Below are 27,388 nucleotides of genomic sequence, written 5' to 3'. Positions count from 1 at the left end.
TAGACCTGCTATTTTGTTCAGTACCACACAGCCTCAAAAGCTTAGATGTTGTACGCATCACGATACTCCAACACTGTATTCTCATAGGAAACCAGCAAAAGGACAAATTACACAGCAGATGAAATCATCCTTTAAAAAATTCACCAAGAGTACGCTAGATACTTTGAGGTTTTTTGCTCTTTGTTTTACTGTTTATTCCTTATAGGTCTATAAAGGTGAAACCTTTAAGTTACGGCTGCTATTCATCGCTGTACCCCTCAGTTCATTCCAGCAATGACTGGCATGAAAAGAAGTGCATTTCCTAGGAACCAATAAGAGGACCACAGACTGTCACAGTTAAACTTGGTCACCAGCTCCCTTTGATTCTTCCAGCAAGGCCTGACCATTAGCACTCAGCCCTCAGAAGGTGGCAGAACCACCAAACACCAGTGGGAGCAATGCATAAGGACCCATGCCCCCGCAAGCCCCATGTCCCCACACTGCTAACACAGCCTGTCTGTTCTCCCTCTTTTCTATATAAATTTAAGCAATTTAAACCTTACAGTCTAAAACATATTGGGGAAGTAGAAATCAATGGAAGCTTGGTTATTTTAAGAAAGTAATTCCAAGGAGTCTGAAATACTGTCTCCTCAAGACTTCAGTTTGCATTTTCATGCAATTGTGTGGCGAATTCTTTGGCTGTAGAAGAAAAACAAATGAAGGAATGCGTGGACTGTCTGTGCAATGTTCCCTATAGAATGAAATGAATCACAGTTACCCAACTTCCACTTTGCATAAACAGCACAGCTCATTATTTAACTTTAAAAAAAAGGAGATTTTATTGTTAGAGAACCTAAACTCTTTCTGAACTCTGCAGCTCTATCAGGTGGATAGACTGTAATGATCAAGATCTCAAGGTCAGAAATATAAAGAACTGAGTAAAACAGTAATTTCACACTGTGCAACAGTCTCTGAGAATACTGGCCCCTGACATATAATGCCATGAAAGAAAACAACCAACTTTCATTTTTGATTTAAAGAGTGTAAGTTTACTCAAAGGTGCTTTGCTATCCCCCAAAGTTTTAGAGCAGTATAACCAGCCTTTACCACTTGTCAACATTTAATAGCCTACACCCCAATGATTGATTTTGTTCAATTGGATTTTTTTTTTCTCTCCAACTCATGTATTTAGCTTTTAGCTGCAGCAGGTTGACAACGCATCTATCATAGCTAAACAATCTTATTCAGAAGCATTTCTTTTTTGCAGCTATGTTTAGTTTGGTCTTCTGCTCTATACATTTCTTTGTATGTTCCCACATACCAACATAGGTTTACCTTGTGCCTGCTTACAGCATCACATATGCTCTTTTGTACCCACTCTTCACTCTGTATCTCTCCTTGTCATCCTGACTGCCACTCTTGCCTTCCAAAAGAGCTTAGTTTATTTGGAGAATGAAGATCAATGAACAAGGATGAGTAAAAGTCTTACTAAGATTATAAGCAATTATTAAAAAGCAGTTGAAATATTTGCTCCCCTTATTTAAAAATATAATCTCTCAAAACACTATGGAAGAGGAATGGTAGCCTTCCTATCCAGAAAGGTGGCAGTTCCACTTCCCAACAATTTGTTACCTCCAAAGATTCTGAAATCTGAATACAATCACTATACACTATTTCAAATGTACGGTGTCAGCCACCGTTCCAGGTTTCCAAAGCAAAGCTCAATGAAAAATTGGTTAATGTCAGCAACTTCTGCTAAGCTCTCAGTGAGTCACAGCTGTAGGTACAGCTTATCCCTAAAGACCTAAAGCATGCTGCCAGGAGAGGGGAAACAATTCAGCAGAATATAGCACAAGTTCCCTGCAGTCCCTTAAACTAGTACAGGTGTCACAGGGCTTCACAAAGCCATGGGGCTGGACTTTTATAACACAGTAATAATTCTGGGGTCTCATCTGAACTTCATCTATATCTCAGTATAGAGATCCAACAGGGAGGTTTAAAGCCTGCAGAAGAACGTGCAGAAGAAGGGGGCTGAGATCTTCTAACAGCAGTGCTTCAGCTTTGGGAAGCTGCTCTAGGCAGTGCAGTTAAGATGTTTCTTAAATGTGAAGTCTCACCTCCTCTTTAGGAAGATAATTAAGAACGGTCTTTCATCTCGCTGTTGCTTGGTAGTTTAGTGAGGGTACAAGCAACACAAATTACTTGAGAAGCAGCTAGCTTAAATCCTCCCTGTTTGCAGAAGGTAAAATCTGTCAGAGCCTGAGTACTGTTTTGTAGAGTCACATCAATGGATTTGTAGCCCACGGAATAAATATCACTAGCAGGTAAACTAATATTTGAGGAATACGTGAGAGGCAACTATTTCATATATAGCAAAAGACTCCTTCAGTAACTGTCCATCTCGCAGCTCTCACAGGTATTTCCCAGCTCCTTCTATCAGCTCTCTAGGTAGTTCCAGCATGAGGATTCATTCCTTATAAATATTGGTTTATGTTCTGACTGGGGGCCAAAAACCAGTTTTTCTCATTCAGGAAAAGTGCTATAAAAAACCTTGATAGAGAAGTTGCCCGAACGGAGCGCGGTTGTCAGGCACGACTGGCTTACTTTACAATGGCTAGAGAGAGATTCATTCCTTCTAAGGGGAAAACAGCATTTTTCCATTAAGTGAACTCTTGTATAATACAGCAGCATATCTCTGCTTCTTAGAGTCTACGCAACGCTTGCTATCCATGTTTCCAACTGAGTTGTTTACTTTCTCTCAAATCCTCAACTTGGCAGAGCTTGTGAACAGACTGCCACTCTGCCAAGCTGAGTTCCACAAATATGAAAGAAAGAAGCAATTCTGAAGGAAGCACATCTGAAAGAAGGAAGATAAAATAGCGATGGCACGATTATTTTTATTTTATCAAGTTGGTGTAAAACTGCCAAGCCCAGAAGCCGACCGTTTTAGCTGTGTTCTGGAGAAGAATTAAAGCGAGCTAGTCCCTCTCACCGCTTCTCTGAAGACAAAAAAGTAATTCAGAAACTTCTGAATCACAGCACTTGTAAATCCTCAAATAAAGACAATGAAACAGATCATAAAGCATCATTACTTTTACTTAAACAGACAGAGATCTGTGCTCTAGACATATATACGAAAGCAGTTAAAGGAAGAACGATTAGAATCACAACACGACAAGTTCTCCCTGAGACCTGCCCACCTATCCCACCCCTCACAGGTGGCTACTGAGCAGGACAATAAAAGTGGTGGATACAAGTCATACGAATAGCCTTATGGATCTGGAGAAGTGATCCTTAATGTTCAACAACAACATCTGGAAGGAGAAAACTGTACCACGCACGTGACTGGGGAATCACTCTAAAGCCTGGGTATTCTTACAGGGAAATGTGAAAGAGCAAGGAAAAGCCAATGAAACACATGAGAGCGGACAAACAACTTTGTAATCAGAGATGAATTTGGACAGAGTGAACAATTATCAGAAGAAAACACCCTCAATTTTTTTGTAAAGCCCTTAAACAATAGCATTCCCAAAATAAGCCACCAGTTTTAGGTTACCTTTTTTTCCACAAAACAATGAGGCACAAAATCATACTTGGATTATTTGTATCAAGTTAGCAATCAGAAGAACCAGTTAATCCCAGTCATTTCTGTCCATAGGCTTACACCAATTACAGGCACAGCCCACCACTGGCATCTGCTGAAATGACCCTTCAGTCTGCGGAAGGCCGGCTAGGCAACAGCATATGCGTCAGGTGGGCAAAACACACTGCAAGGCTCATCCCCACTAAAAGCATTCTGTACCACCTGCTGGTCCATCAGTACTGGCAATTACCCTGATGAAAAGCCATTGCCAACAAACATAAGTGTAAGATGAACGTCTCTGCTGAGGGGTGGACAATGTGCTCCTTACACTTTCCACTCCCTCCCTGGTCAGTGGTGCTAGTGCTTCAACCCAGGTTTCTTTCCCACTAAAAGATGGGATGCTCCTAGTCCACAGTTGGATTGCACAGAAAAGCTGTTCAAAATCCTCTAGCAAATGTACTTCTGTATTATACATACAGAATATACAAGATGGTGTTTTATCATGTTATCTGAACCACAAATAAAAGAACCACCACAATTCTGAGACTAAAAATGTTAAGTATATAATACCACCAGATTAACAACCCTGTAGTAAAAATGTCTCGATGTTGTAAATACTCAGGGTATTGTTTGTCGTTCAGATTAGGACAATATTGTCCTGAACACCTTGAACTGTACACACAAGTACCTAGAATCAATCTTGGCCATCACAATAACCAATTATGGGCACCTCAAGAGAGGAAGCTTCCACAAGTAGTGGCAACTTCACTATTTAGCATGAATCTCTGCCCAAGAGAGAAGAGGAATTAAATAAAATTCTGACCAAGAGCAGTAGCACAAAGAGAGGGCAAGACAAATAAAACAAAGCACAATTTCTCCCTTGGTTCATATTTTACCCATCCATGTAGTGAAATTCATCACAGTACAAAGTACCGTGCTACTGGTGAAAATTTATGGATTTATAAGCAAAACAGTAGAATATGCATCTTTTCTGGGATGATGAATTCTACTGCAAACACCAACCATTGTCACAGTGTTTGCAACATTAATTCCTTTCAGGGTCTGAGCTACTGCTTCCAATATCTGTTAAGAGTTCGAAAGGCAGCATAATGCACAACACACATTTTTACTACCTTTGGGTGGTATTGGGGAAAGCATAAAGGCATTTCAAAACAAAGTCAAAATGTGAAGCTGTGGTGGTCATTTTCCAAACAGACTCTGTCTGCAGCACCAGCATCTACTATCTCGAATCTGGCATTCTTTCAGAATGGCATTTTCCCTAATTTAACTTCAAGAAATAATTAGAACTGGTTTGTAAAAATCTGCATTTGTAAGAGGATGGAAGACTCCTGTGGGAGCCTTCCAAAGAAAGTTCATACATAAGAACAATATACACCAAAAAAATCTACCTTTCATCATCAAAGAGGTCAGTTGCTGAACAAACCTGTTTTCCTTTCTTAGGCAAATACTGCATTACACCAATCTCTTTTAAGCACCTTCAGAGATTACACATACCCTGCACTGCTCACCTGTGTCCTCTGGTCACAAGCAGGCAGACAGCAGGCTGGGTACACCATTTCAGTGGCAACTGATTCCAGGCCACCAGTTCCTTCAGACCCCCTGTAGTTTTTCTCCAACTCCTATAAAAACCGGTGCACAGTCAGATGGACTGAAAAGGCCATGGACTCATACTGCTTGAAAATCAGCAACTGCTCCTGCTTTGCACAAGCATGAGCTGGGAGAACATGCAACACAGAAGGAAGAAATCTGGAAGAAGATCTTACTTGATGAACTAATGATGAGAGGACACACTTGCTTCCCTACACACTGCACAGTCACTTGGATGTAGACCAGCAGAACATGCAAGGGAGCCATGCGGCCAGGCCGCACTGACACTCCTGGCTCAGCATCCAAGTGTGTGATCAAAAGCTGCCAGAACCAGCAAAAACACCACTAATCCATACCCACACCCTCCCTCCCTTTTATTTTTTCCACTCACTCCCTATTTACAGTCCCTTTTAGATGAAGATAACCAATAAAATCCGAACAAGCAGCACTGTGCAGCTTTGCCTGTCATTGAGCCCACAAGCCAGAGCAGTGTCCACCTTCAAGGCCAGCGCTGCTCTGGGTTAAGAGCTCAGCACAGGGGCTCAGCAGTGCCCACGCACTCCAACTGCACGCCCATCTCCCTACAATAATTAATACACATGCTGTAAACACTGAATATAATGTGATAATCTTCCCTTATATGCCTTATTATTTATTGGATTCTTTCTCAAAGGCAGATGGAGAGAACAGTGGTGTTAATCTCATTTGGGATTTGAATGGATACATAACATCCATTACCATATAGCCATCGGGGCACAGAGTCAGAGTGTGTCTGCTTCATATGCAATTATTTGCAGCCAAAAAATTATTTGGTCCATAAAACATACTTCAAGAAAAAAAACTGATTTTGGAGCTGAGAAACAGATTGAGAGGGTACATGACCTGGTAACAGCAACCCAGTTTCCACTTCTCCAGTCTTCTTATAGGATGGACATGTCCAGCTGACAAGCTCACACGCTGCATCTAGTGCCTGCTCCTGTTACTCCCTAGGACAAGACTTTACAGCAATGCTGATACCATTTTTAAGGTTAAACTTCACACCAGAAAGCTTTCATTGTGTTCATGCTTCCCAAAAGCTTTTCAGACCACTCCTCTTACTCTGACAGGCATAAATACATCCAGTGGCTGCAGCAGCGAAGAGGACGGATCTGTTCCTTGTGCACGGCTCCCGCCTTGCATTCCAGCTAACTGCTCTGCGAGTGACAGCAAGCTGGACACTGGAAAAATGAACACCTCGATGAATCACACCTCGTTTATGTTTTCTGTTTTAAGATTTATGCATGTTGAGCACAGCTCTGAGCAAGTAAGTTACAGTTCAATGCAAGTTAATGATTTTGTTACTCCTTGCTTTCTCCTAAATAATGGGGACATCTCCGCTTTCTTGCCAAACTGGGGTGATGGCAGAAGAAATACTGCAGGGAGGAAAGCCATTCTGAGCATCCCCATTGATAACTAAGCACCTCCAAGATCTCATCTACATTTTCTGAAAGCCAGGCTGCGGTGATTTACTTAGACACTGACAGGTCTTTCGGCATCTCACAAGATGAAGGAGTAGCTGTCTACCTGCCCTTTTTAAACAATGTCATTGGATATTTCACTACTGAGTACCCCATCTCCTCCAACTCGGCGTATGGCAGCAAAGAATAAATCAACTGCTGGCTCTGAGCAGCACAGCTCCCTCCTGTAGCTCTAGTACGATGCACACTGACAAGATGCTTTGGGGGGTTACCTGTTCTCACACACATGGGGCTGGATTTCCAGGTGATGCTCTACAGCTGAGCTACCTGCTCCTGTTACCAATTGTTCCTCATTTACACCGCTGTAATAACAATGCCAACACATCAGAAGCAAGGAGGAGGAAAAGATTTATGTGAGCCAAAGAAATTAGGTAGACATTGCTGTCATGCTGGACAAAAAAAGAATAGATGTTCTTCAATGTCTCTGTGAATGACTTAAAAAAAATTTAAATATTTCAAGGTAGTAATGACCTGAAGCCTTTACTATCCCCCAATTTTCCACTTGGCAGCTTTGACATTTGGATTCTGAAAATACATGGAATAATCTGACAGAGATGAACACTCAACTCCTTGTCCTCAGAGGTACTACCCTCAAAGCACATGGCTTTCTCCTTCTGCACAGCTAAATGCCTGAAAACATACTGAGTAAACCATACGGAAACTGTCTGCAGAGTTCTCATTTATTTTAATTAACTCATAACAGAACTGTGGCTTAGCTCGAATCAAGAGGTTTTAATCATAGAATCATGAGCTGGTCTGCAAAACAGACAGATAAAACTTAAACGAAATGGGCATTTTTTTCTGCCTTTACAATGGTCTCCGCTACTGAAATCAATAGCGAATCCAGCACTCACAACTCTGATATGCTTTTTTTATTTTCTCTAAGTGACTTTTCAGCTACATCAGCTACTAACTTCCAATGCTCATAGCACAGCAAAAGCAGATCTTGAAAAAATGCCTATATTTATACATACAAAAAGCCTGTCAAATGTACTAAAACTGTGTGAGATTAATAAAAATGGGTTTCTTCCTGTCACACAGGTTATCCAAGCAACCCTGCTCTAATGCAGAGTACACCTGTATTGAATTTACAATTCATCCTGTGAATGCAGAGTACACCTGTATTGCATTTACATCGTATCCTGATATACTGCGTTACATATGGTATACTGAAGGTGTTCTTCTATGCCACATGATGTGGAATAATCAAGGAAAAAGCAGGCTAGACAGGAAAAGGTTAATGCTCATTACCAATTAATAAACTACCTTTCCATTAAGTAGCCTCCCAGAACTGTATCCTGATTTCTGGATCCATAATTTGTATAAAATGTCAGAAATACAGATCACAAGCCAGAAACATAGCTAAAACGAAGCACAGCACTGTCTGGGAGAAGCCAGGTCTGTACCCATAGCAATCAGGTACTGTACTAGCTGCAGCTGGGAAGATTGTTTATGAGAGTATCTGCTCTAATTATTTTCAAAGTGAAAAATTAGGGTGTTTTTCTCTTAAATGTCCTAATAAAATACCATTTCATTCCTGCTGGTACTCAAATGAGACCCAAACAACTGCCTGCTTCCAGTTGGCCTCTAGTTTGAGAGGCCTCCATGCAAGAGAAAAAAATAAATAAATTGGGTTTTAAGTGTTTAAACTCAGCTCATTTATTTATGTAGGTAACTAATTGCATTTGGAATCCTTAAACGTTCCACACTGATCTGGATTACTTTTATTTTTATTTTAATTTGTCAAGTCTTTTGTGCCAGAACTCAGGATTGCAAGGAATGCCCATTAAATAAGAAATATATTGAGACATACGCAAACTTATTAAGGCACCAAATAAAATGGAAACGTTTTGAGCACCAGATAAATACTAAATAGAGCCAAGGCATAACTAGACTGGACACAGACACAAACTAGTCACCTAAATATAAGCTGAAGGCACCAAGTGAGAAATAAAGTTTCACTTTCATCCTGACTTTCACTGATTTCAAATCCTAAAGCCTGATGCTGTGAGCTGTGTAAACAGAGCACAACAGGACTTCATGAAAAATAATTCGGTTCCCATGAACTCTGGGAACAAAATATGCACCGAATTATTATTAGTTGCTTCTATTCAAATATTTAACTACAGTTGTGAATATTTCTTTCTAATCTAAAGCAAACTGTTTGCAATTTTAAAAAAGAAAAAGCTATGTTACTTTTGATTATTTTATTTTTTAAACAGAATTAAGAAAACCCAAACAAGCCATTGCACTGGTTAGTAAAATTAGTATCTAAATTAAATAACTGAAACCACACATCAGAGGCAAAGGTGGTTGGGTCACATTTATTATTGGCAGCTCTTCGCCTGTACAACTCCACTCCATCCCGGCCCAGCAGGCAAGAGGACCAAGGTGAATCGTCTGCTCACCTAATAACACACCGGTCAGAGGTGCTTGGGAAGGTTTCTCTCCAGAAGTCCTTCTTGCATACTGACGGGAAAGCTCTCCTAAGGATTAGGGTACAGAACTGATGAAAAGAACAGAAAGTGCTGCACATGGTTCTGCCTGCAGTTGCTGGGCATTTAGAGGGAATGAGAATTACATGGCTTGATTTACTTTACAAAAACTGATTAGTAAAACCCCCTGTGGATTTCTTAACTATATTGTGGAGGGATATAAGATTAGTGTAGCAATTCCCATCATCAAACGTATTTACTGTTAAAATATTGGATTAGTGATGTTGTTATCCACTGTTCCAAGATTATAAAGTGATTCTTTAAAATTGAGCAGAAAAATACTACACTCTATCATTTGTAATTAGATTTCTGTCTGAGTGTTTTTGCCTTTCCACAAAAAGTAATTCTGCTTTAAAAAAAAAAGGACTCTGCACACAGAGAGAAACAAAATGTAGATGCAAAAGAGGATGGAAATTATTCTCCTCTTCCACTTCTGAGACAAATGGTTGCACTTGACTTCTGTCTTACTGCTTCTGGCAGACACCACCGTTACGCCAGTGGTAATGACACCACACTGGTGCTAGACGTTGCCTCTTTTCATCTCCTGAGCCTGATGATCTCAGGCGTCAGATACTGAACTCTTACAGAGAACTCTGAGGAGAGCTATAAACCTTCAGGGCAATCATTGGCTGGGACAACATGGACTGTGAAGGAGGAAGAGCATATGGAAATGGGATAAATTAATGTGTTCACTAAAGCTAATTATACTACATTTGGGCCAGGAAAATTAATGCAAGTGTACCCTGCCTTTTAAGCCATTATCTTAAGTGAGTAAGAGTACCTGGAGCTATTACAATTAATACACAAATAAAGCTACAGCAGTAACACCACCACCTTCTCACATTTTACCCCATCAAACACAAATCACCTGTATGCAATATTTCACATGGGTGTAGAACAGAGCGTGATGTAATAGTCCCAAAACCAAAAAAGTGAGAAATACTCTGGAATGGAAGAGTGGCAGTTTTGCTCTATCAGCCACGTGTCCACTATTGGACCTTGTTATTTGCCACCACTGCAGTTTTGAACTATATAACCTCAGCAATTTGTTTCTAAATCACAATCATCGTAATCAATATTATTCAGATTTTAAAATGGCGTCAGCAACTTCAAAATTTTAAACAATCAGATTAATTTGATTTGAAATTATCCTGTGTCTAGCTGACCATAAAAACAGAGGCTATAAATACAGAATCTTAGCTGCAGTAGCTCTGAACAGCCTTGATGGGGTTTATCAGCTAAACGTTTAATCAGGCAAAGCAGCAAAACACATAGCCACAGGAATAGATGGTATTTAGCATTTAAATAAAGCCTGCAAACCAACGACAAGTCTACTTAGGCAACTACCACCACACATGTTCTTATCTGCAAAGGTCTCTTCCAAAATTTATCGGAACGAGTCTTTATTTTCCAGGCACCAACATCAGTTTCCATTCACTGAGTTCACAGATACTGAAAACTGCAAGTTAAAAGGCATGGCCATGAAAAAGAATTCCTGGCTTGGCCGTCATATATTGCTCCAGGAACTTATTAAATCACAGCCACCTCCCCCCCCCCCCAAAAAAAAAAAAAAACAGACCACCCAAAAAACCCAAACCAAGAACAAAACCCCCACCACAGAATGAGAAGGGAGCCTGACAAATCACTGCAGTTCTTCATTTTTTCATGTTTGGTTTCACAACTTTCAGCTACCTATCTGCTTCCAAGGGGAAAGCTTGAGCAAAGGCAGCAAATGAGAGCTGTGAGAGAACTGGAGATAGAAAGCCCTCCCTCCCTCTGCCCAAAAAGCACCATCTCTCATTTCCCCCAGCCTACAACCTTGGTGTGAAGCCACACGGACACTACGAGGTACTGCTGACAGGTACCAGCCTCTCACCTGGCGGTGCTAGGGCCAGATGTGGCCCTTTCAGCCTCGTTGCCCGCTTGGCCCTGCTCACCACTACTGGGCTGTTCGCTCTCTCTGTTGATAAAACACATCCCACGGCAGCTCTAACACTGAGCGAGCAGTAAAGAGCCCAAGAAAACGTAATGATTTTTTAGTGGTGTTATTAAGCAGACCAAAGCAGTGAGCTGCTCCCTTGTGGGGGAGGGTGTCAAAAAACTTTCCAGTAAATAACACCTTTTTGTAAACGGGAGTTGGTTTTACTCCTGGTTCGTTCTAGTGGCTTTTAAATATATTCCTCCTCCTTTTAGAGTTGGGAACCATTTGCTTTATGAGCACCATTTGGATCATTTGCCTGTTGCTCATAAAATAGACAAAGCTTTTATCCATGCCATGAATTTTTACTCACTTTATACAAAATATCTAAGGAGGGATTTGCAGGGGCCAGAATTACATCCATGAAAGAATTAACAACTAATTTAATTTTCTGCTACAATAATGACTCCAGCAGTTTTTGATTTTGTTGATTACTTCTCTGCACAAAATAGAAAAGCATATTGGGGTTAGCTTCTTCATTGGTATTTTTCTAAAAAGCAGATTTTTTTTCTCCAAAAGAATAGCAACGACAAAAACATTTCACATATTTTAATCTTTGCAGTTGCTAAATAAAGCAGTGGCAAATGCAGCTTTCAGAAGTGATCAGATTGCATGGCTATAGTCTGTAATCTCAGGAAGAACACCGATTCTCATCAGCACTGGGGCAGTCTTATTGAGTATTTCTTTGATGGCGATGCTGGCAGCAAACCACCTCTTGCATCCACTCGCATCTGACACCTACCTTCCTGCACCAAGGCTCCCCTAAATGACAACCACAGCATCAAGATGCTTCATCTCCTCCTCCTCTACCAACACAGAAGCCAAATCTCTCCATTGCTAGCGCAGCCCTCACTCCAGCTCTCTCCTTGCGCGTCCTGCAACACCAGCTGTAGGTGAGAGAGCAGGAGGAGCCCCTTAGCCCTCCCTTAACGAGTCATCAGCTGTTCAGCAGTAACTGCTGGAACAAAACACTCAACAGTTTTGCGACTGCACATAAGGAGTTACTGTCTATTAGTAACTATGGACCATAGCAAGCTCCTGTGGTCCTGCACATAAACATTATTGATTGCAGACACAGATCAATGCCCACTTAACTGTTGCGATTAGCAGCTGCCAGGATAGAGGCGTTTGGAGGTCTGGCCATGCGGCAGCAGGCAATGGTCAGGGCACGCTGCCTTGGGAAGCCTCATCGGTAGGAAGGGGGGAAGATCCTACCTCTTAGAGGGATTTCCCTAAAACAGAAGGCTTGCACACCTATTTATTTCCTCTTTCTGTATGCAGAGGTGCAAAACATAAATAATACTTATTGGTGGCTACAGGAAAGAAGACACTTGAGAACTACGAGCAGTAATAGCATATTGTAAGCGAGTGTATAGATTGTACCATGAAAGGTACACAGCAACACAGCTAATAAAAAAATGCACTCAAGCATGACCAAAGTTAGCAGTAACAGAGATGCAGGGCTTTTTTTCTTCATTTCTTCTAAATTCCTACGCTGTGTTTACCACGTGCTTTTGGAGAAGACATGCCTCTAAACCAAGGCTAATTTCTAGTGTTTTATATATAGAGTTTGTAAAAAACAGAGATTAATAGGAAACTATTTGTTTGGTCAGAGAGAGCTTACAGCCTGAAAATATGAGGCAGAGCCTACTCTGGCTATATCACACCATAGTCACAGAGCAGGGGTTGCTACCTCTGCCTGGTTCTCTCCGTGTTTGCCAGCAAACTCCCACCTTGATCGCTACAGCTATAGAGTCAGCACTGCCTTTAGCAACAGGCGAACCCTGCAAAGCAGAGGTTGGCTCTCCGTATGAATTACGCACATGGTGGCTGCTGAAGGCAAAGTAATCCCACATCCATAAAAAGCAGCAGCTTGTACTCTCTGGGAATGGGAAGAAGCTGCCTGATTCTCCAGGTTGGTCATCCCATCTCCTCACTCTGTCTCCAAACATTGCCTTCTCTTTCACAGCCCCCATCCTCAGAACAGCACCATCCAGTTTCACCTGTGCTACAAACTGGCTCTTGGCTTCCATCACCTCAAAGCCACACACTGCGATGTGCAGCGCAGCACACTGATATGCAGGGAATAAACAGCAGAAATGGCTCTGAACTCCTAAATGCAAGTCATCTAACAACAGATTTGCTCAAGTAAGTACACAACTGCAAGGCCAGAACATCCAAACCCACTTTGCATTAAGGAAGACTGCAGATTAATATCTTTATTTCTCCTTGCATGATAAAGCATTGTTTCATTTTTATACTTAAACCCTTACAATGTGAAAGGTTGACCTTTCAAACCTTAACCTCAAAATGACCAACTTGCACAGACTCCACTCATACACCAGGAGACACTCACAGTTCCTTGACACCACCTTCAGAAAGGGGTTTAATTTTGAGAAGTTCCACAAAGTGTTTTAAGCACATAAGGAGCACAGACTGAAGAAGGCAAGATAATGCCAGCATTTCTGCCTCAGGAAAAAGCTGAGACTTCAACTAAAAGGACACTACCAATCGTCTGGGCAGACAAAGGCTGAAACAAATCACTTGGACACACGGTGCCAAGAAGTACACAGCTACCTGTAGCAGCTTTTCTTTACAGCCCCAGATTAATTGCTAAGACTGACAAAACCCACCATTGCAGAAAACACATTACCAGAAATGTTCCAGCCTACCTGTGGCTGAGTCCAGGGCTCCAAGGCTGTTTCTTTCAGAGGAGTTTGTGGCCTTCCCACTTCTTTTGTGTGCTGTTAGGAGAGAGAAGCATGCATCAGTTACACACTCTGCTGGCATTCAGTGTAAGTTACCTTTGTGGGAATAAAATAGCCAAGTACAAAATTCATACAAATTACTGATAACCTATCAGGACTGCATACATCTGGAGCAGACTGTAGGTCCGATGTTTTTGCAGCCAAGTAATTTTTACAAGCTTTCTTTAAGTTTCAAGGTGTAGGGGAACACATCTTTGTACAGATGAAAACCCCAGACAAAATGACCTATGAGATGATTTGCCAATGGAGCAAGGTTCATCAGCAGGATTTCAGAAGGAATCTGCTGGTTTCTCTGCTGCCTCCTCCGCAGAATTCAAAGAAGTTCTATGAAAAACTTAGCCTAAAACCTATATGATTTGGGCAGGGGAGCCATGTTTCCAGGTGACAGCCCTTGCCCTTCCTCAACAGAGCAGAAGACTGAGCAGCGTAACAGCCTCTTATCTCTTCTACTTTTCACTACCTTCGAATATTTCAAGATCTACCACCCCCAATCAAAAGCCAATATAATCAAACAGATAAAGTAGTCATCACAGCATTAGACTTTCTGACCATTCATGCTTCAATACTGACTAGGTAACGGGTTTGAGCACTGGGTCTGAGCACTCAGTAAGATGTTGGCTCCTTTGAATTTTCACCACATGAATTTCCCAGGGATCACTGCAAGAATACCAACAAGTCACTCTACATTTTCTTTCTCCATAAATTCCTTCTGTCAAACCATGGGAACAATGACATTCACAAAACAGGTCCTCTGCTGAAACACACCAGTTCAGTGGCAGCCAGGATTTTCCTCCTCCTGAAATACACCACTTGTAACATACTACCCCTTGGATAAGGCCTTTGACAATAGGTAATATAAACAGCATCTCATCCCAGTCTCCTATCAGAGTGATCTGAACACCCATGGGAACTGCAAGGATTGACAAGGAGAGATATGCCATTGGATTTTCTGTGATACACAATAAAATATGGTCACTTAAAAGTAAACATTTTTTTTAAATACAGATTTTATGGGCAACTTCAGTTAGCATGGAGCATTCACAGGGCTTATTTCAAAAAACCACCTTATTAAACAGCAATTTTGTTTTGGCAGGTTGGATTGCCTGTAATAACAGATTACAGGCAATCATTTTTACCATTTTTGTTATGCTATATTTTGGGGCAGCAACAGAACACGATTCATTCTTGAAATAGAACAATAAGTACATTTCAAAAGAAAAAAGAAATAAGCACAGATTTCGTGAATGCTAGAGTTAAAATGAATGCATCTGGAAAGGGAAGGTTGTGTTTTTCATATGTTCAAAAGCAAATGTATTCTACCTTGTAATCTTTTTTTAAATGTAATAATCAAGCATCAAAGGGACCCAAACACGTAATGAAAATTATTAAACATATCAATTGTGGTGCCAAGATACCATAATAATTCCATATGGGATAACTTGCCAGGAACTGACATTAAAAACCACACTATTTCTTGAGAAATAGTTTTCCTTGGAATTTTACATCAGTTTTTTTTATCCAACACTGGTCTACTCAGGTTTATTTTACAGCAGAAAGGAAAAGGAAAACAGCAAGCTCCTAACTATGTGAAGAAAAGGGATGCAAGAGTACATTCATGTGAGACAACACGCAAAATGCTTGAGTAACGCTTGAAAACCGTGCTCTAAATCTACAGTATTGTGGTGGTTCAACCCCAAATAGCGGCTGAACACCACACCCCCCTCGCTCACTCCCTGAGAAGAAAGCAACAGAGCCCCCACGGGTTGGGATATGGACAGTTTACTGACAAAAGCACCATGAAAGTAGAACAATAACAGCCAACTGCACTCACACCAGGTGATAACATGGAGCACCTTACCAACTTGATGATTATAGAGTGCTGCACCACACAAGGTCCTACCAGGCACCCCAGCCACACTAAGACTTTCTTGGAGGAACCCAGAAGCACCCCCACCCCAACCAGCCCCTTTTATGAGGGAGTGATTTCATGTGGGATGGAAACAGCGTGGGCTAACTCAGCTCACCTGGGCTGATTGCTTGGGGAGGTTACTTCTGGCCTGGCCAGAACCAGGACAGGTACAGGTTAATGAAGACCTGAAAACCTTTTTCATAGTGCTTTTCTTAACAGACTAACAACTTGCGTTGTTCATTTACTTCCTACTGTTTCCAGTACCCCACACCACTTCCAGTACTGCTCAGGCAGCAGCCCTCATCCTGGAACACACAGAAAGAAGAAAAATCCCAACCAGCAATTGCTTTCAACCCTGGCAGCCCTTCCACACATGGTACACATCTCCTTTCTAGCTCACATTCTGCCTTCACGATGCTGTTTCAGAACCAAAGGAATTGAGCTCTAAAAATTAAGACCTGTAACACACAGCACAGATCCCTTCTGCTACAGAGAACCTAGAAGCGTATTTGCATTGCCGCTTTTCAGGGTAGAAAGACACAGAACACCTTACACATGAGCCATGACTACACGTTACCACGAACCAGCGCTTGGACCACTACCAGCACATCTGCTGCAGCTCCCACCTCAGCATGCAATGAAACTCAAAGTGGGCAAATACCTACTCTGAACTACCTGCTACTATAGCAATTGCGCTTCCAGTATACAAGCTCCCTACTTACTGCGCTCTGAGCTATACACACATTTTTAATGGATCACATAAGCAGCACTTACTCACAAGTTCTATTTTCCCTTTTTTAAAGAAGAAGAATGTAGTAATGATAGACAATCCTCCTGGGAGCCTCTTTCTTCCAACGCAGATAAAAAAGCTCTTACTAAAAGTGGTAAGTTTTTGGAAGCCTTTATCCCCCCATTTTGCTTGGAGCATCTTCCTACAGCCTTCTGCAGCTGCTACAATTCCTCTAAAGAAACAATAGAATATGCCCACAGTCTTTTGTTTATGTTCCCTCTACTTCCTCAATTTGACATTTAAATTTCACACATAGAAGAAAATTGTACTCATAATGAGATAAAGATGGAATGATTTCAACCTGGATATTACATTATGGTTTCAGCAGTGCCATTAAAGCTCCCTTAGCTCTTGTACACACACGGATTACAATTTCTCTAGCAGGCAGGCTTGACTTCTGGAATAAATGAGGTTCTTTTCGTGTTTGATGAACCACCTGTCACCTCTGCTACAGCCAACTGCCACACCACAAGCATGGGGCGTATCCGGACAATTGATTCGGTTCCCACCATTCCTCCAACACCACCTGAAATTCTCCCCTTCGCCGGGAGTTGAGGGAGACTTAATTTGCTCTATCTACATCTTGACCTGCCCCCCAATATCGCTGTCCTGGTACAGGCACTGGGGAAGGCAAAAAGAGACAGGAAACCACACACGGTCATGTTGGCTGTAAGAGTCTTCCTTCATCTCAGAAATCCCTGTTGCCCAGTGGGAACCACACTACTCCGATCAAATGTTCCCCACAGCAAGGCGATCCTGTCTATCCACAAAAAGCCCAATTTTCAGGTATTTTTAGTATGTAAGAAGTTTGTTTGCTGACTCATCATACAGCCAGTCACATCAGTCTTCCACCTGACCACCTAGAAATTACCCTGATCAATTATGTTAGCAATCAATACAGTCCAGCATAATGGCCAGGTAGGAAAGAGATTGCACACAAAATATTTTGCTGATATTCAGAATTTTCTGTCTAGTTGTAACAGCAAAAGAAAGCTTTAATATTTAATCAAAGTAGTTATTAAGTCTTTTTTTAGGGAAAAATAAAATTCATCATGAATATTTCCTGTTGTTTATTAGGAACAGTAAGTTAACAAACATATAATTACTTATGACAGCTTGACAGGTAATATCCAGGCTTCCAAAATCTACCAGAGAAAATAAACTGTAAAATAGATTGTTAAGGTTATGAAAGTCATCATTTTAAGTCAGACTTAATTTTTATCTTTAAGATGCCACCCTGGTGATCCCACTTTGAAATGCAAGGGGGGAATCTCTTGTGCATGGGAGATAATTCAAACAGACTTTGCAAAAACACGCAGAAGGAGATCTCCCTTCTGATGGCATCTTCCCCCGATGCTTCTCAGCTCCCAGGGTCTGTGGTTCATGCCACTCCATAACAAGACACTGCTATTTTGTTCCACCTATTTTCTCCATGGGACTCAGCCCCCATTCTGCTCTGCCCTGCTCTGTCCTGCCCTGCCAGTCCCCTGCCTGGGTGAGGGAGCTGGGATGTGGGTGACTGAGGAAGAAGGATGTGGGATCCTGCGATCCTGTCCGACAGCCACCCACCAAGATCTCCCACTCCACACTAGAAGCAGAAACCAGAGGAAGGTGCCATGTCCAGCTCTACACCCAAACAGCACCCTGCTCTGCAAGCAGAGCTCTGCAGGCTCCTTCCCATTCCGTGCCTCTTGCAAACCCAGCTGGAGCTGCAGAACCTGACACATCCCTCAGCTTCCTACAGCCAGAGATCCAGAGTGGGCAGGAAGCCCCCTCCAGTACAAAATACATGCTCTTAAACTGGAGTAAAGTCCTCTGGTTTTGCTGGAAGGAAGGTAAATTACATTTGATTGGATGGCCTCAGCTTCGTGTGCCAGACTTTTAAAAGAATCATAGAAGTTTCTAGTAACTTGATCCATAGATATGACTAATTTTTCAATGACTCACACTTTTCCAGGCTGCAAATTTTCTCTGCCCCCCAAACTTTTTATTCCAAAACTAACTACTGTGTCTGTTCAGCTTGGCATCATCACCTTTTCATCCTGCTTCCCTGTTGACAGGTTTTAGGGAATTTTTGTTTTTTTTTTTTTTTACTTTTCTTCAAAGTAAATCTGGATTTCTTAAAGTTAAAAAGAGAAGAAAAATTGCAACTTGACAACTTTGGTTTATATATTTTGATTTCTAGAAAAGCCCTAAAATTATCTACACAGATACTACCACCAATAATTCTACTGGCTATTGACTGCTGTGAGAAGCAAAGGCAGACTGAAATTCAAAGATAATACCATGCGTTTTTCTCTAGTGCCTTACAAAATTGCTACGGCAGCATTAAGATTGTCTGACTCAAAGTGTTTCACTCCTGTGCTTTACAAGAAAGAAAAAAAAGAGAAAAAAAAAAAAAGAAAAAGTGCTTTCTGAAATTGTCTTTCACACTGAAATCCTGTATGGCTTGAAGTGAGATTTAGGAAACAAACAGCAAAAGACGTTCTGTAAGTAGTGTATTAGCTATGTTACGTTATCAAAGTCTGTTTGGGATTGCTCATGTTTATTTGGGGCAGCTTTTGTCTTTTCCAGTTATGTTTCAAGCATACAGCCAAAAGCTACATTTTGAGACAGGAACCGCAGACTTTATTATTTTCCTGTCCCACATTATAGTCAGGAAATCATGTATACTAATTTCACTGTCCAGGGAGAACATCTTTATTATCACACCGAGGCAGAGAAATGCTGTAAGCCTGAGAAGGAGATTACCTCCATTAACAATGCCTACTCCTTGCCTCTAAGTTGATTTCAGGTAATTGGATTCCTGCAGTCCTCTCCTTCAGCCCGTTAAGACCCTTTGTGTGAAAGGTGAACAGAAGGGTTAAAATTATAATTTCTTCGCTTAAATTATGTAGCAGATTGCTAGAACAAATCTTTTGCTTCCATGTTTCCGAGCTTTATATAGAGGTGAAAATAGATCTGTAGGACAGAAGTGTATGGGAATGCCATAGGATAGCTGACATCAAGATGTCAGTCCTGAGTCATACGGAAGGGTTTTTGCTTTGTGTTCAGGAGACACACTAGGTCTGTCTTGTACCAAAGACCAGAAACACAATTTGGAACTCTCAGATAACAATACCTTTGGGAGGTATTGGTGGGGAACACACAAGTCTAGAGAACCCCAAAATGTGATTTAGGAAGGAATTGGCTTTCCTCAAGAAAGAGTGACCTGGAATCACCACTGACACAACTTCTACACTCTTTGGGTTCTAACAACTGCGGCTCCGTATCAAAATGCTTTGTGATGTTGCTATATGTCCTCCCAGTGATTCCTTGGCCTCAAAAGCCACAATTTAACGCAGCAAGTCTCTAATGGTCCTGCCAACAGGCAGCTTTTATCTTGCAATTACCTCTTCAAAGATGCAATAAATCACCTAGTGCATATAGAGCCAGACAGCAATTATAAGGGCATGATTTCCAGAGGTTCTGCACACCCACACCTCCATCCTTTACAGCTGTTATACTATTCCTGTAGAAAAATCAGCCCTTTGCTTACTTATTTCCCTCTTTTGTTCAGAGATATCTATGAGTAAGGCAGGGGCCTGGCAGGAGACAGGGGAATGGAAGCTGAGGGCAGGGTGCAGGGTGGGGGCTGAACGTCTACAGCGTACTAGGAAAGCTCAGAGGTTTAACAAAGCCTGACATGAGATTTGCCAGATGGTTCTGTACCGGATTGTAAAACTTTAAACTAATCTTCATTTAAGAGTTTTAAGGGCTGTATCCCTCTTATAAAGCCTCTTGCTCTTTTGCCTGGTTGATTCTGGTAAATTATAGATCAGACTTTAGAAAACTGCTTCCATGAACAGCAGCTCCTTAAATCTCAGCTAAACTGAGCAAGAAGATTACATGTTATTATGATGTAGCACAGCAGGATTTTTGTACAGCAAACATAATGATGTAGAGAAGGATAAAACTATCATTCTGTGCAAGGAGGTCATCCATAGAAGAACAATGCTTTTTATACAGCTAGCAAATCCATACATACATGATGAATCTTCCCGTGGTAAATACTTTCTCTTAATGGTTCTGTAAAGAAACCCAGGAATAAGCAAAACACAGATCTGTATTTCAGGATTCGACGATCAAACATCTTACAGGAAAGGAGATGTCATTTGGGAGAATTGATTCCAAACATGACTAGAACAAGACTCTATTTGAAGGGCAATTTTAGGGTAAATGCATACTATTGTTTTTATGCAAGGAGAAAAGATTTCTTCTGAAACTCCACTGAAATGTCAGGTACTGTCTGTGGTATTAAAAGTCAAAGTGCTCTCTAATCTTACAAGCGTGCATATACACACACACACACACACACACACACTTTTAATTGCAAATCAAATACACACACGGAAAAGCACAAAGCAAAGTCAGTATACGAAGGGGTACAAATTCTCTCCACCTGCTGTCAGTATTTGCACTCTCACACAGTATCTTCACAGCTGGAATCATACTAAAGGGAATTTCTAGACTGCAGACACTAAGTGATGACAAAGCTGAAGCGGGAAGAACAGAGAAGAAAACCAAGTGCCTGGTAACCAGCAATAGAAAAAAAATCAAAAATCAAGGCTGAGAAGACAGAGTTCCAAGACTTGACACAGTCATTTGGTACTGAATTTGTGAGCTAACCACCTTCTGAACAGGTGATGCAAACACTTAAGTCTGTTCAGCTTTAAGTCAGCATTTTTTCTTTCTGGAAATGATTGTCACTGCCATGTAGTAATGTCAAATGACCTCCCCTTTCTCTCTCTCTTTAATTGAAACGTTATTTCCTGCACATGAAAGCTTTTGACTTAAAAGCAATCAGGTGCGATATTCACAGCTCCGGTCTTCTCAAAATGTCATGCACAGGAATTACACAGATTTATCCTACAGCTCTCAGTAAGAACATCAGCACTTTGGAATGCCCAAGAAAATGTCTATCTATGAGGGTAGGCTTCTCTAAGCTCCCTTGTTACACTGCTTTTATTACATTTAAGTAACCATCAGACACTGTTCTACACTTCTGTTTTAACTTGCACATCACTGCAAAGCTTAAACGAGTTTCCCAGATTTCAGAAATAATAAAAAAAAATCTTAATTTCTTAATCAATGCACAGGTAAATTCCCTCTGGTAGAAGAGGAGAGGCATTCCTAGAAGTTCAGATAATCCTAAAGGTGCAACATTACTTTAAGTTGTGTAAACACAGAATTTCTTTCCGTTCGTGTATGTAAAAATCTTAGTGGTAATAGCTGATAAAGTATGCTCACACTACATGTTCTGACTTGAAAGTATTTACATACATAAACCTAATGTGACATTATATGCTAAGGTATTCTTACATCAAGTGTAAGGGAAAAAAAAAAAAAGAACATAATATCAAACAGCTTGTTTTAGTTGCCTGAGCACTACTTAGCTTTTAAAGAATGAATATAAATGTACACAAATCCGTTTTGTGGCTCAGATATAAAGCATCGTGTTAAAAATGTAGTACATGGTAGCAAAACTACCAAATTTTATATTCCTGCATATTTTCTCCAGAGTTGTTAAAAGTCACATTTCTTGTTATATTCCTCCATATAAATAGCTTCTCTTTCTGTAGGTTATACAGGAAAATAGCATAGCCTCTGACAGCATCCACCTTGTCCAAAGGGCTTGTCATCTTCTTTCTCTATGGTGTGACTAAGATATACTTTATAGGAATCCAAGGTTCTTAAAATGAACATTTGCAATTTAAATTGCTCTTTCTCTCTGAATATTAAGTCTGAATTGGATATTAAAAGCTGAGGCTTCCTTGGTTTTTTCTTTACTAATCAAGCAAACTAAAATTACATTATCGGAGTCGGCCAGGAGTAGCCTGGACCTGGCTGGTGGAGAAGGACTGGAACGGGAATCTCGCATGCCAATTACAGCCAGGAGAGAAGGGCTGACAAGTCCCTACACTTTAAGCTTTGAAGTGTGGCAGAACTAAGCAAAATGTGCCACCTTAAATTAGATTTTTCCAGAAAGTTGATAAATAGGCTTACTCATAAAGAACAGCAAGACTAATCTGCAATTCTCCTGACATGAGAGACAACGTGATCTATAGAAGCCTTGTTGGATGATCAGCTATTTACATTTGATGTCATCCTATTTATATTCCTTATCCTCGGCTGTGACTATTTGTCTTATAAAGTATCTTTGATTTTTCCAGTGCATATTGTAGTTCTTAGTGTATGAAGTAAAATAAAAAGTCAGATTGTTCTTCAGGTGGCAAAAGGATGCCCAGAACAGGCACTTGTACCATAAATAATCCCTCTCGAGATAAAGAAGTGTGTTTGGAAATACCTTTTTTTCCTTATCAAGTCTCGGAGTAAATTACTCAGCACGTCCCCTAACCTACTGCACAGGCTTCAGCCTGAATGCAGACACCGTAACCCATAAGATCAGGAGGAACAGGGAAACGTGTGTGGGAGTGACCAAGGGTAAGTACTGGCAAGAGTAGCTCCGTTTCCTCTAAGGCAGGTCCACGTTAAGGAGATCCATCACCCTGCCAAGAGCATCTGGGGGCTGTATCAGCACCACTTGCAAAAAACAGACGAATCTTTTTATAAGCATGACTGTTGGCAGTGATGTACTCCTGTTGTGTTACTCCACCTGTGCTCAGGACAATCCCAACACTAGAGTAAAATACATTTGAAGTTGCATGACATTCCTGTTTACCAAAAGCAACTGGTGCCTCTCTGCAGCTTCTTCCCTTCCCCTGAACATCTATGCACATCAGCTTGGCACCAAGAAGAAACAATATGAAAGTACTTATTTACTTGTTCCACAGGGAAACTGCTATCCACAGATGTCCACAAATCTCACCACACTTCCCCTAACACACGTTATACCAACCACACCTTCACATGGCAATAACATCGGCACACATGAGTGATTTACAGGGGTTACACAGACTGTGCTCACCACAAGTCACTGCAAAACTGGGATGCTACTGTAATGGAAGACAGTTAGGTAAAGTTTAGAAGTTAAAATAATGAACCCAAGAGAAAATAAACCCCATGCTCTCCCTAAGTTTTATAAAGGAGGTGAGAATTAAGAATTCAAAGGGACCAGAGGAGATCTGCGTCTTTTAAACAATGGGCAAGGCAGGAGGAGTAATTCTGAAGTACTGAAGAACATTGACAAGCGGGTGTTATAGTGGTGTTAAGGATGTCTAAACTTAATCCTGAGAGGTGTCTTCACTTAAGATAAATCAGTTTCTGACTGTCTTCTACAAACTGCACTGTACCTGAGTCCAAGCGCATTCTCACCTTCTATCTGAAAGTTAATTTTAATCCTGACACACAGTTTCTCAAATGCATTTCCTGACACTTTCTATGTTTTCTATTTTCTTTTCTGTTATTCATGAATTATTGAACAACAGATTGTTTCCCCCCCTGGGCCAGGAAGGGGAAAAGAGAAAAAGACAACCCAGAACATAGAATCTCAGATGAAATCTTCCATAAATATATGACTGAATTACTTTAGGCAGGTCCACGTCTGCTAATAATGCCTGCAGTGGAAAACTTTTCAAGCCCAATCCTTTTGTTTTATAAAAACAATAATGAACTGATAATAGTATCACTCCTCCAGAAGCATCATTTCCCTCATTTGAAAAATGGCAAATTGAAGAGTTGAGTCACACATATAGTAACCTTTAAAGCAACAGACTTTTTTTATAATGGCGAGAGAAGAGACAAAAGGCACCCTGTCTGGTAAGACTGGGAGGAAAACTGCTGTCATCAATCCACTAGAACACTGGAAGCAGATAATGTACAAGGCTAGAATTTGGAAGATGCCATTGACAACAGTTGCATGTTCACACACATACACCCCTTCACTCTCCGATTTCCAGAGCCCGTCCTGATTCCAAACGCGCTTCATGAAAATGCATTTGAATTTTGTCATGCATTTTTACAAAGCAGATTCTGTTACACTGTAGAGGACACTCCTCTTAATCAATGCACTGTGTAAGTCAAGTTTTTCCTCACTTATTACAACTAATTCTACTTCTGCATCTGACTTCCCAGCAGTATGGTACAGATACAGGGCTCCTGCACCCTGAGGGGACAGGTTAGGCAATGTGATATCTTGGTTACAAGGTCTGACCCTAAACAGGTGAATATGAAACTGGGAATTTCAGCAAAAGTGTTACCAAACTATTTTTAATGCTGAATCCAGAACATGTTAATGTGTACACATACCTGGTCAGGTCTCATTCTAGCTAGGCTGAACACCAAAGATAGCAAAGATGTGATGGCAAAGCTTACAAAGAAATACAGGAAGCTTTGCACGTTCAGAACTCCATTCTTTCCACCAGTACTTCACACAAAACCCAGTAGAAAACCTGGAATTTCTAGTTTCAGGTAGATAAGGTCATAAATACAAATTTAGAAAAAACAAGGATCCCTTCAAACCATCCATCCTCTTTTGTTTATTTTGTAGAAATAACCCCAACTTAGTGGATTAAGGAAAACAGTATCAATGGAGCTACTATTTTGTACAGAGAGCTCTTATGCACGTTTAAGAAAAGAGCAGTTCACTTATTAGGGGGAATGGCTTCAATTCTTCCAGATGATGTATTCCAGGTATAATATCAGCTTTTAGAAATCGTTAACGAGATAAAAATCACTGAAGCATCATTCTGATGGAAGTTGAGGGGGGTTGCATACCTCACTTAGCATACTTGCAGATAAACATTTGGAGCATGTGAAAAGCAATGCAAAAAAATCACAGAAAGTGGCCATCACTGGATTTCTAAACTATTTACACTGAATTGCTACTTGTGTTGGATTAAGCACACTTTCAGTGAAATAATATATGGCAGTGAAATCATACACAGTCGCCTCTTTCATTAATTTATTTTAAAGTCTGTTATTCTGTTCATATGAAACAGACTGGGAAGAATTTCACTTGTAAAGATTACAATAATTTTATAAAGATTATGCAAGTCTTGTATGATCATCTCTAATACCTGTGATTTGTGTATTCCATTAAAAAACCCCATTCTGTTATCTCAGGATTATTGTACTAAACCTGCTGGTGTAAATTCAAAATCTTAAGGGATACAAAACACACTCATAACTTACATGATAGCGGCCTTCAGGGCTTTTCAGATTTGTTCTCTACGGTCTTTATTATTCCACTTCCTGCACCTTATGAAGTACTACTGGCATGAAAAAGATCTGAACTCACTCTAAATGTCTTTTATGCGGAACACACTGGTCCAGAGGTCAGTGCAAAAACCCTACAAATTGATGGCCTAGGTCAGTATTCCTCATTTTTACAGATTTTACTTTTTTTAAATGCAAGTATATCTTAATTATTACGTGAGGAAAGAAAATGTGGAACACTTTGTCCCACCAGCCTTTAAAATTCTTGTCAGTCCCACTGTAATATAGAGATAAACCACCATTATTACAAGAACATGAAGCTGTTACTATCTATCTATATATAAATAAAACCCCAGCGTTCAAAGGTAAAAATAATATTTCTCATTTCTTTACTATTCTGGTCTTATCTCAAAGGGAACAGCTGGAAAGAAAGAAGAGGTCACGTACAACTTGTTGACTGAACCAAGTGGAATTTTCCAGGCAGTACAGACAGCCTAGCTACACAGACACACCAGCTCCTCTTCCCCTTCCTCCTCTACAGAGCTGAGCACATAACTGTGGCTCAGTATCAGTGAAGTGGAACTCACAGAGCAAACATCATAAACTTTTCATGTCCTTCAAAACATCTATGTTCTGTTCGGATGTGGCAGCGTACCCAGCACAAGCATGCTCAGCAAGATTTATGTTGGCCAGCTCAAGAAACCTCTGCTGACAACATCCTAAACCAATCCCATCTTGTTTCTTCAGCAAACGAAGAGTTGGAATCAAAATGAAATCGAGAAGAATGAGAATGTCACCGCTGCTCAGTTACCGGGTGTTAAAGAGACACCACTGATTAAGATGTTAACTGAAAAGCCCAAAAAGATAAACCTTTTGAAACAGGGAATGAAAGACATTTGTTCTCCTTTGTAGACATACAGCGATTACACTACGAAAATTTAACCACCACAAATATAAAAATCACAGCTAAAATAATTAATAATATGGTAAATGACACACAAAGAAAATGACATAAAAGGTTTTCCTCAAAACCAGCTGCTTTTGATACTCAGCAAAATGAGCACGTGTCACACGACTGATGTTAGACAAAAGATGTATCAATAGGGATGGAGGAAGAGCTCTGGAAAGCTGCAGATCAAATAAAAAAAGGCAAAACTCTTTTCTGTGTTAAATATGTATGATACACATCAAATTTAAGACAACAGACCTAATCCTGCCTTGTCCTGAATCTTGTGAGGGAGGAATTTTACATAACTCCACATCTCTCTCATAGTAATGCTTCAAGTACCATGTCACATCAGTGAATTCTGAGACTCTTTAAGCAATCTTAGAAAATCCAGGAGCAGAAAATAGGAGATAGCAAAGTATCATGACATATTCTACTTCTATTCTTAACACATCAATGAATCACAATAAAGATTCATATTACCTCTCCCTCTCCTATTACCTAACTCATCACAGAGAATCTAGAAGCAGTGGGTACTAGACAAAAAAAACAGTAGTACAGAATTCATATTTCAACTTCCCTTCAGATTATACCTGACTGCAAGAGCTATTACAAAATCACAAGATTTATAGGATAAAATCCAACACAGAGGATTAACA

The 27,388-nt window shown here is 40.6% G+C and overlaps 1 protein-coding gene across 1 annotated transcript in view; it reads right to left on the bottom strand.

Annotated features, from left to right (window-relative positions):
* PCDH11X (protocadherin 11 X-linked) overlaps positions 1-27,388 on the bottom strand; it is a gene marked incomplete at both ends in the record, with an annotated part of 440,301 nt that overhangs the window by 239,896 nt on the left and 173,017 nt on the right. Inside the window, one exon of the mRNA XM_084269104.1 lies at positions 13,833-13,904. Coding sequence (XP_084125230.1) covers positions 13,833-13,904 — 72 coding nt within the window. The remainder of the gene's footprint in view (positions 1-13,832; positions 13,905-27,388) is intronic.

The sequence above is a fragment of the Gallinula chloropus genome (assembly GCF_964237585.1).
Source record: "Gallinula chloropus genome assembly, chromosome: 11".
NCBI lineage: Eukaryota > Metazoa > Chordata > Aves > Gruiformes > Rallidae > Gallinula > Gallinula chloropus.
The sequence above is the reverse complement of the archived record's forward strand: the minus strand, read 5'-3'. Positions and strand labels throughout refer to the sequence as shown.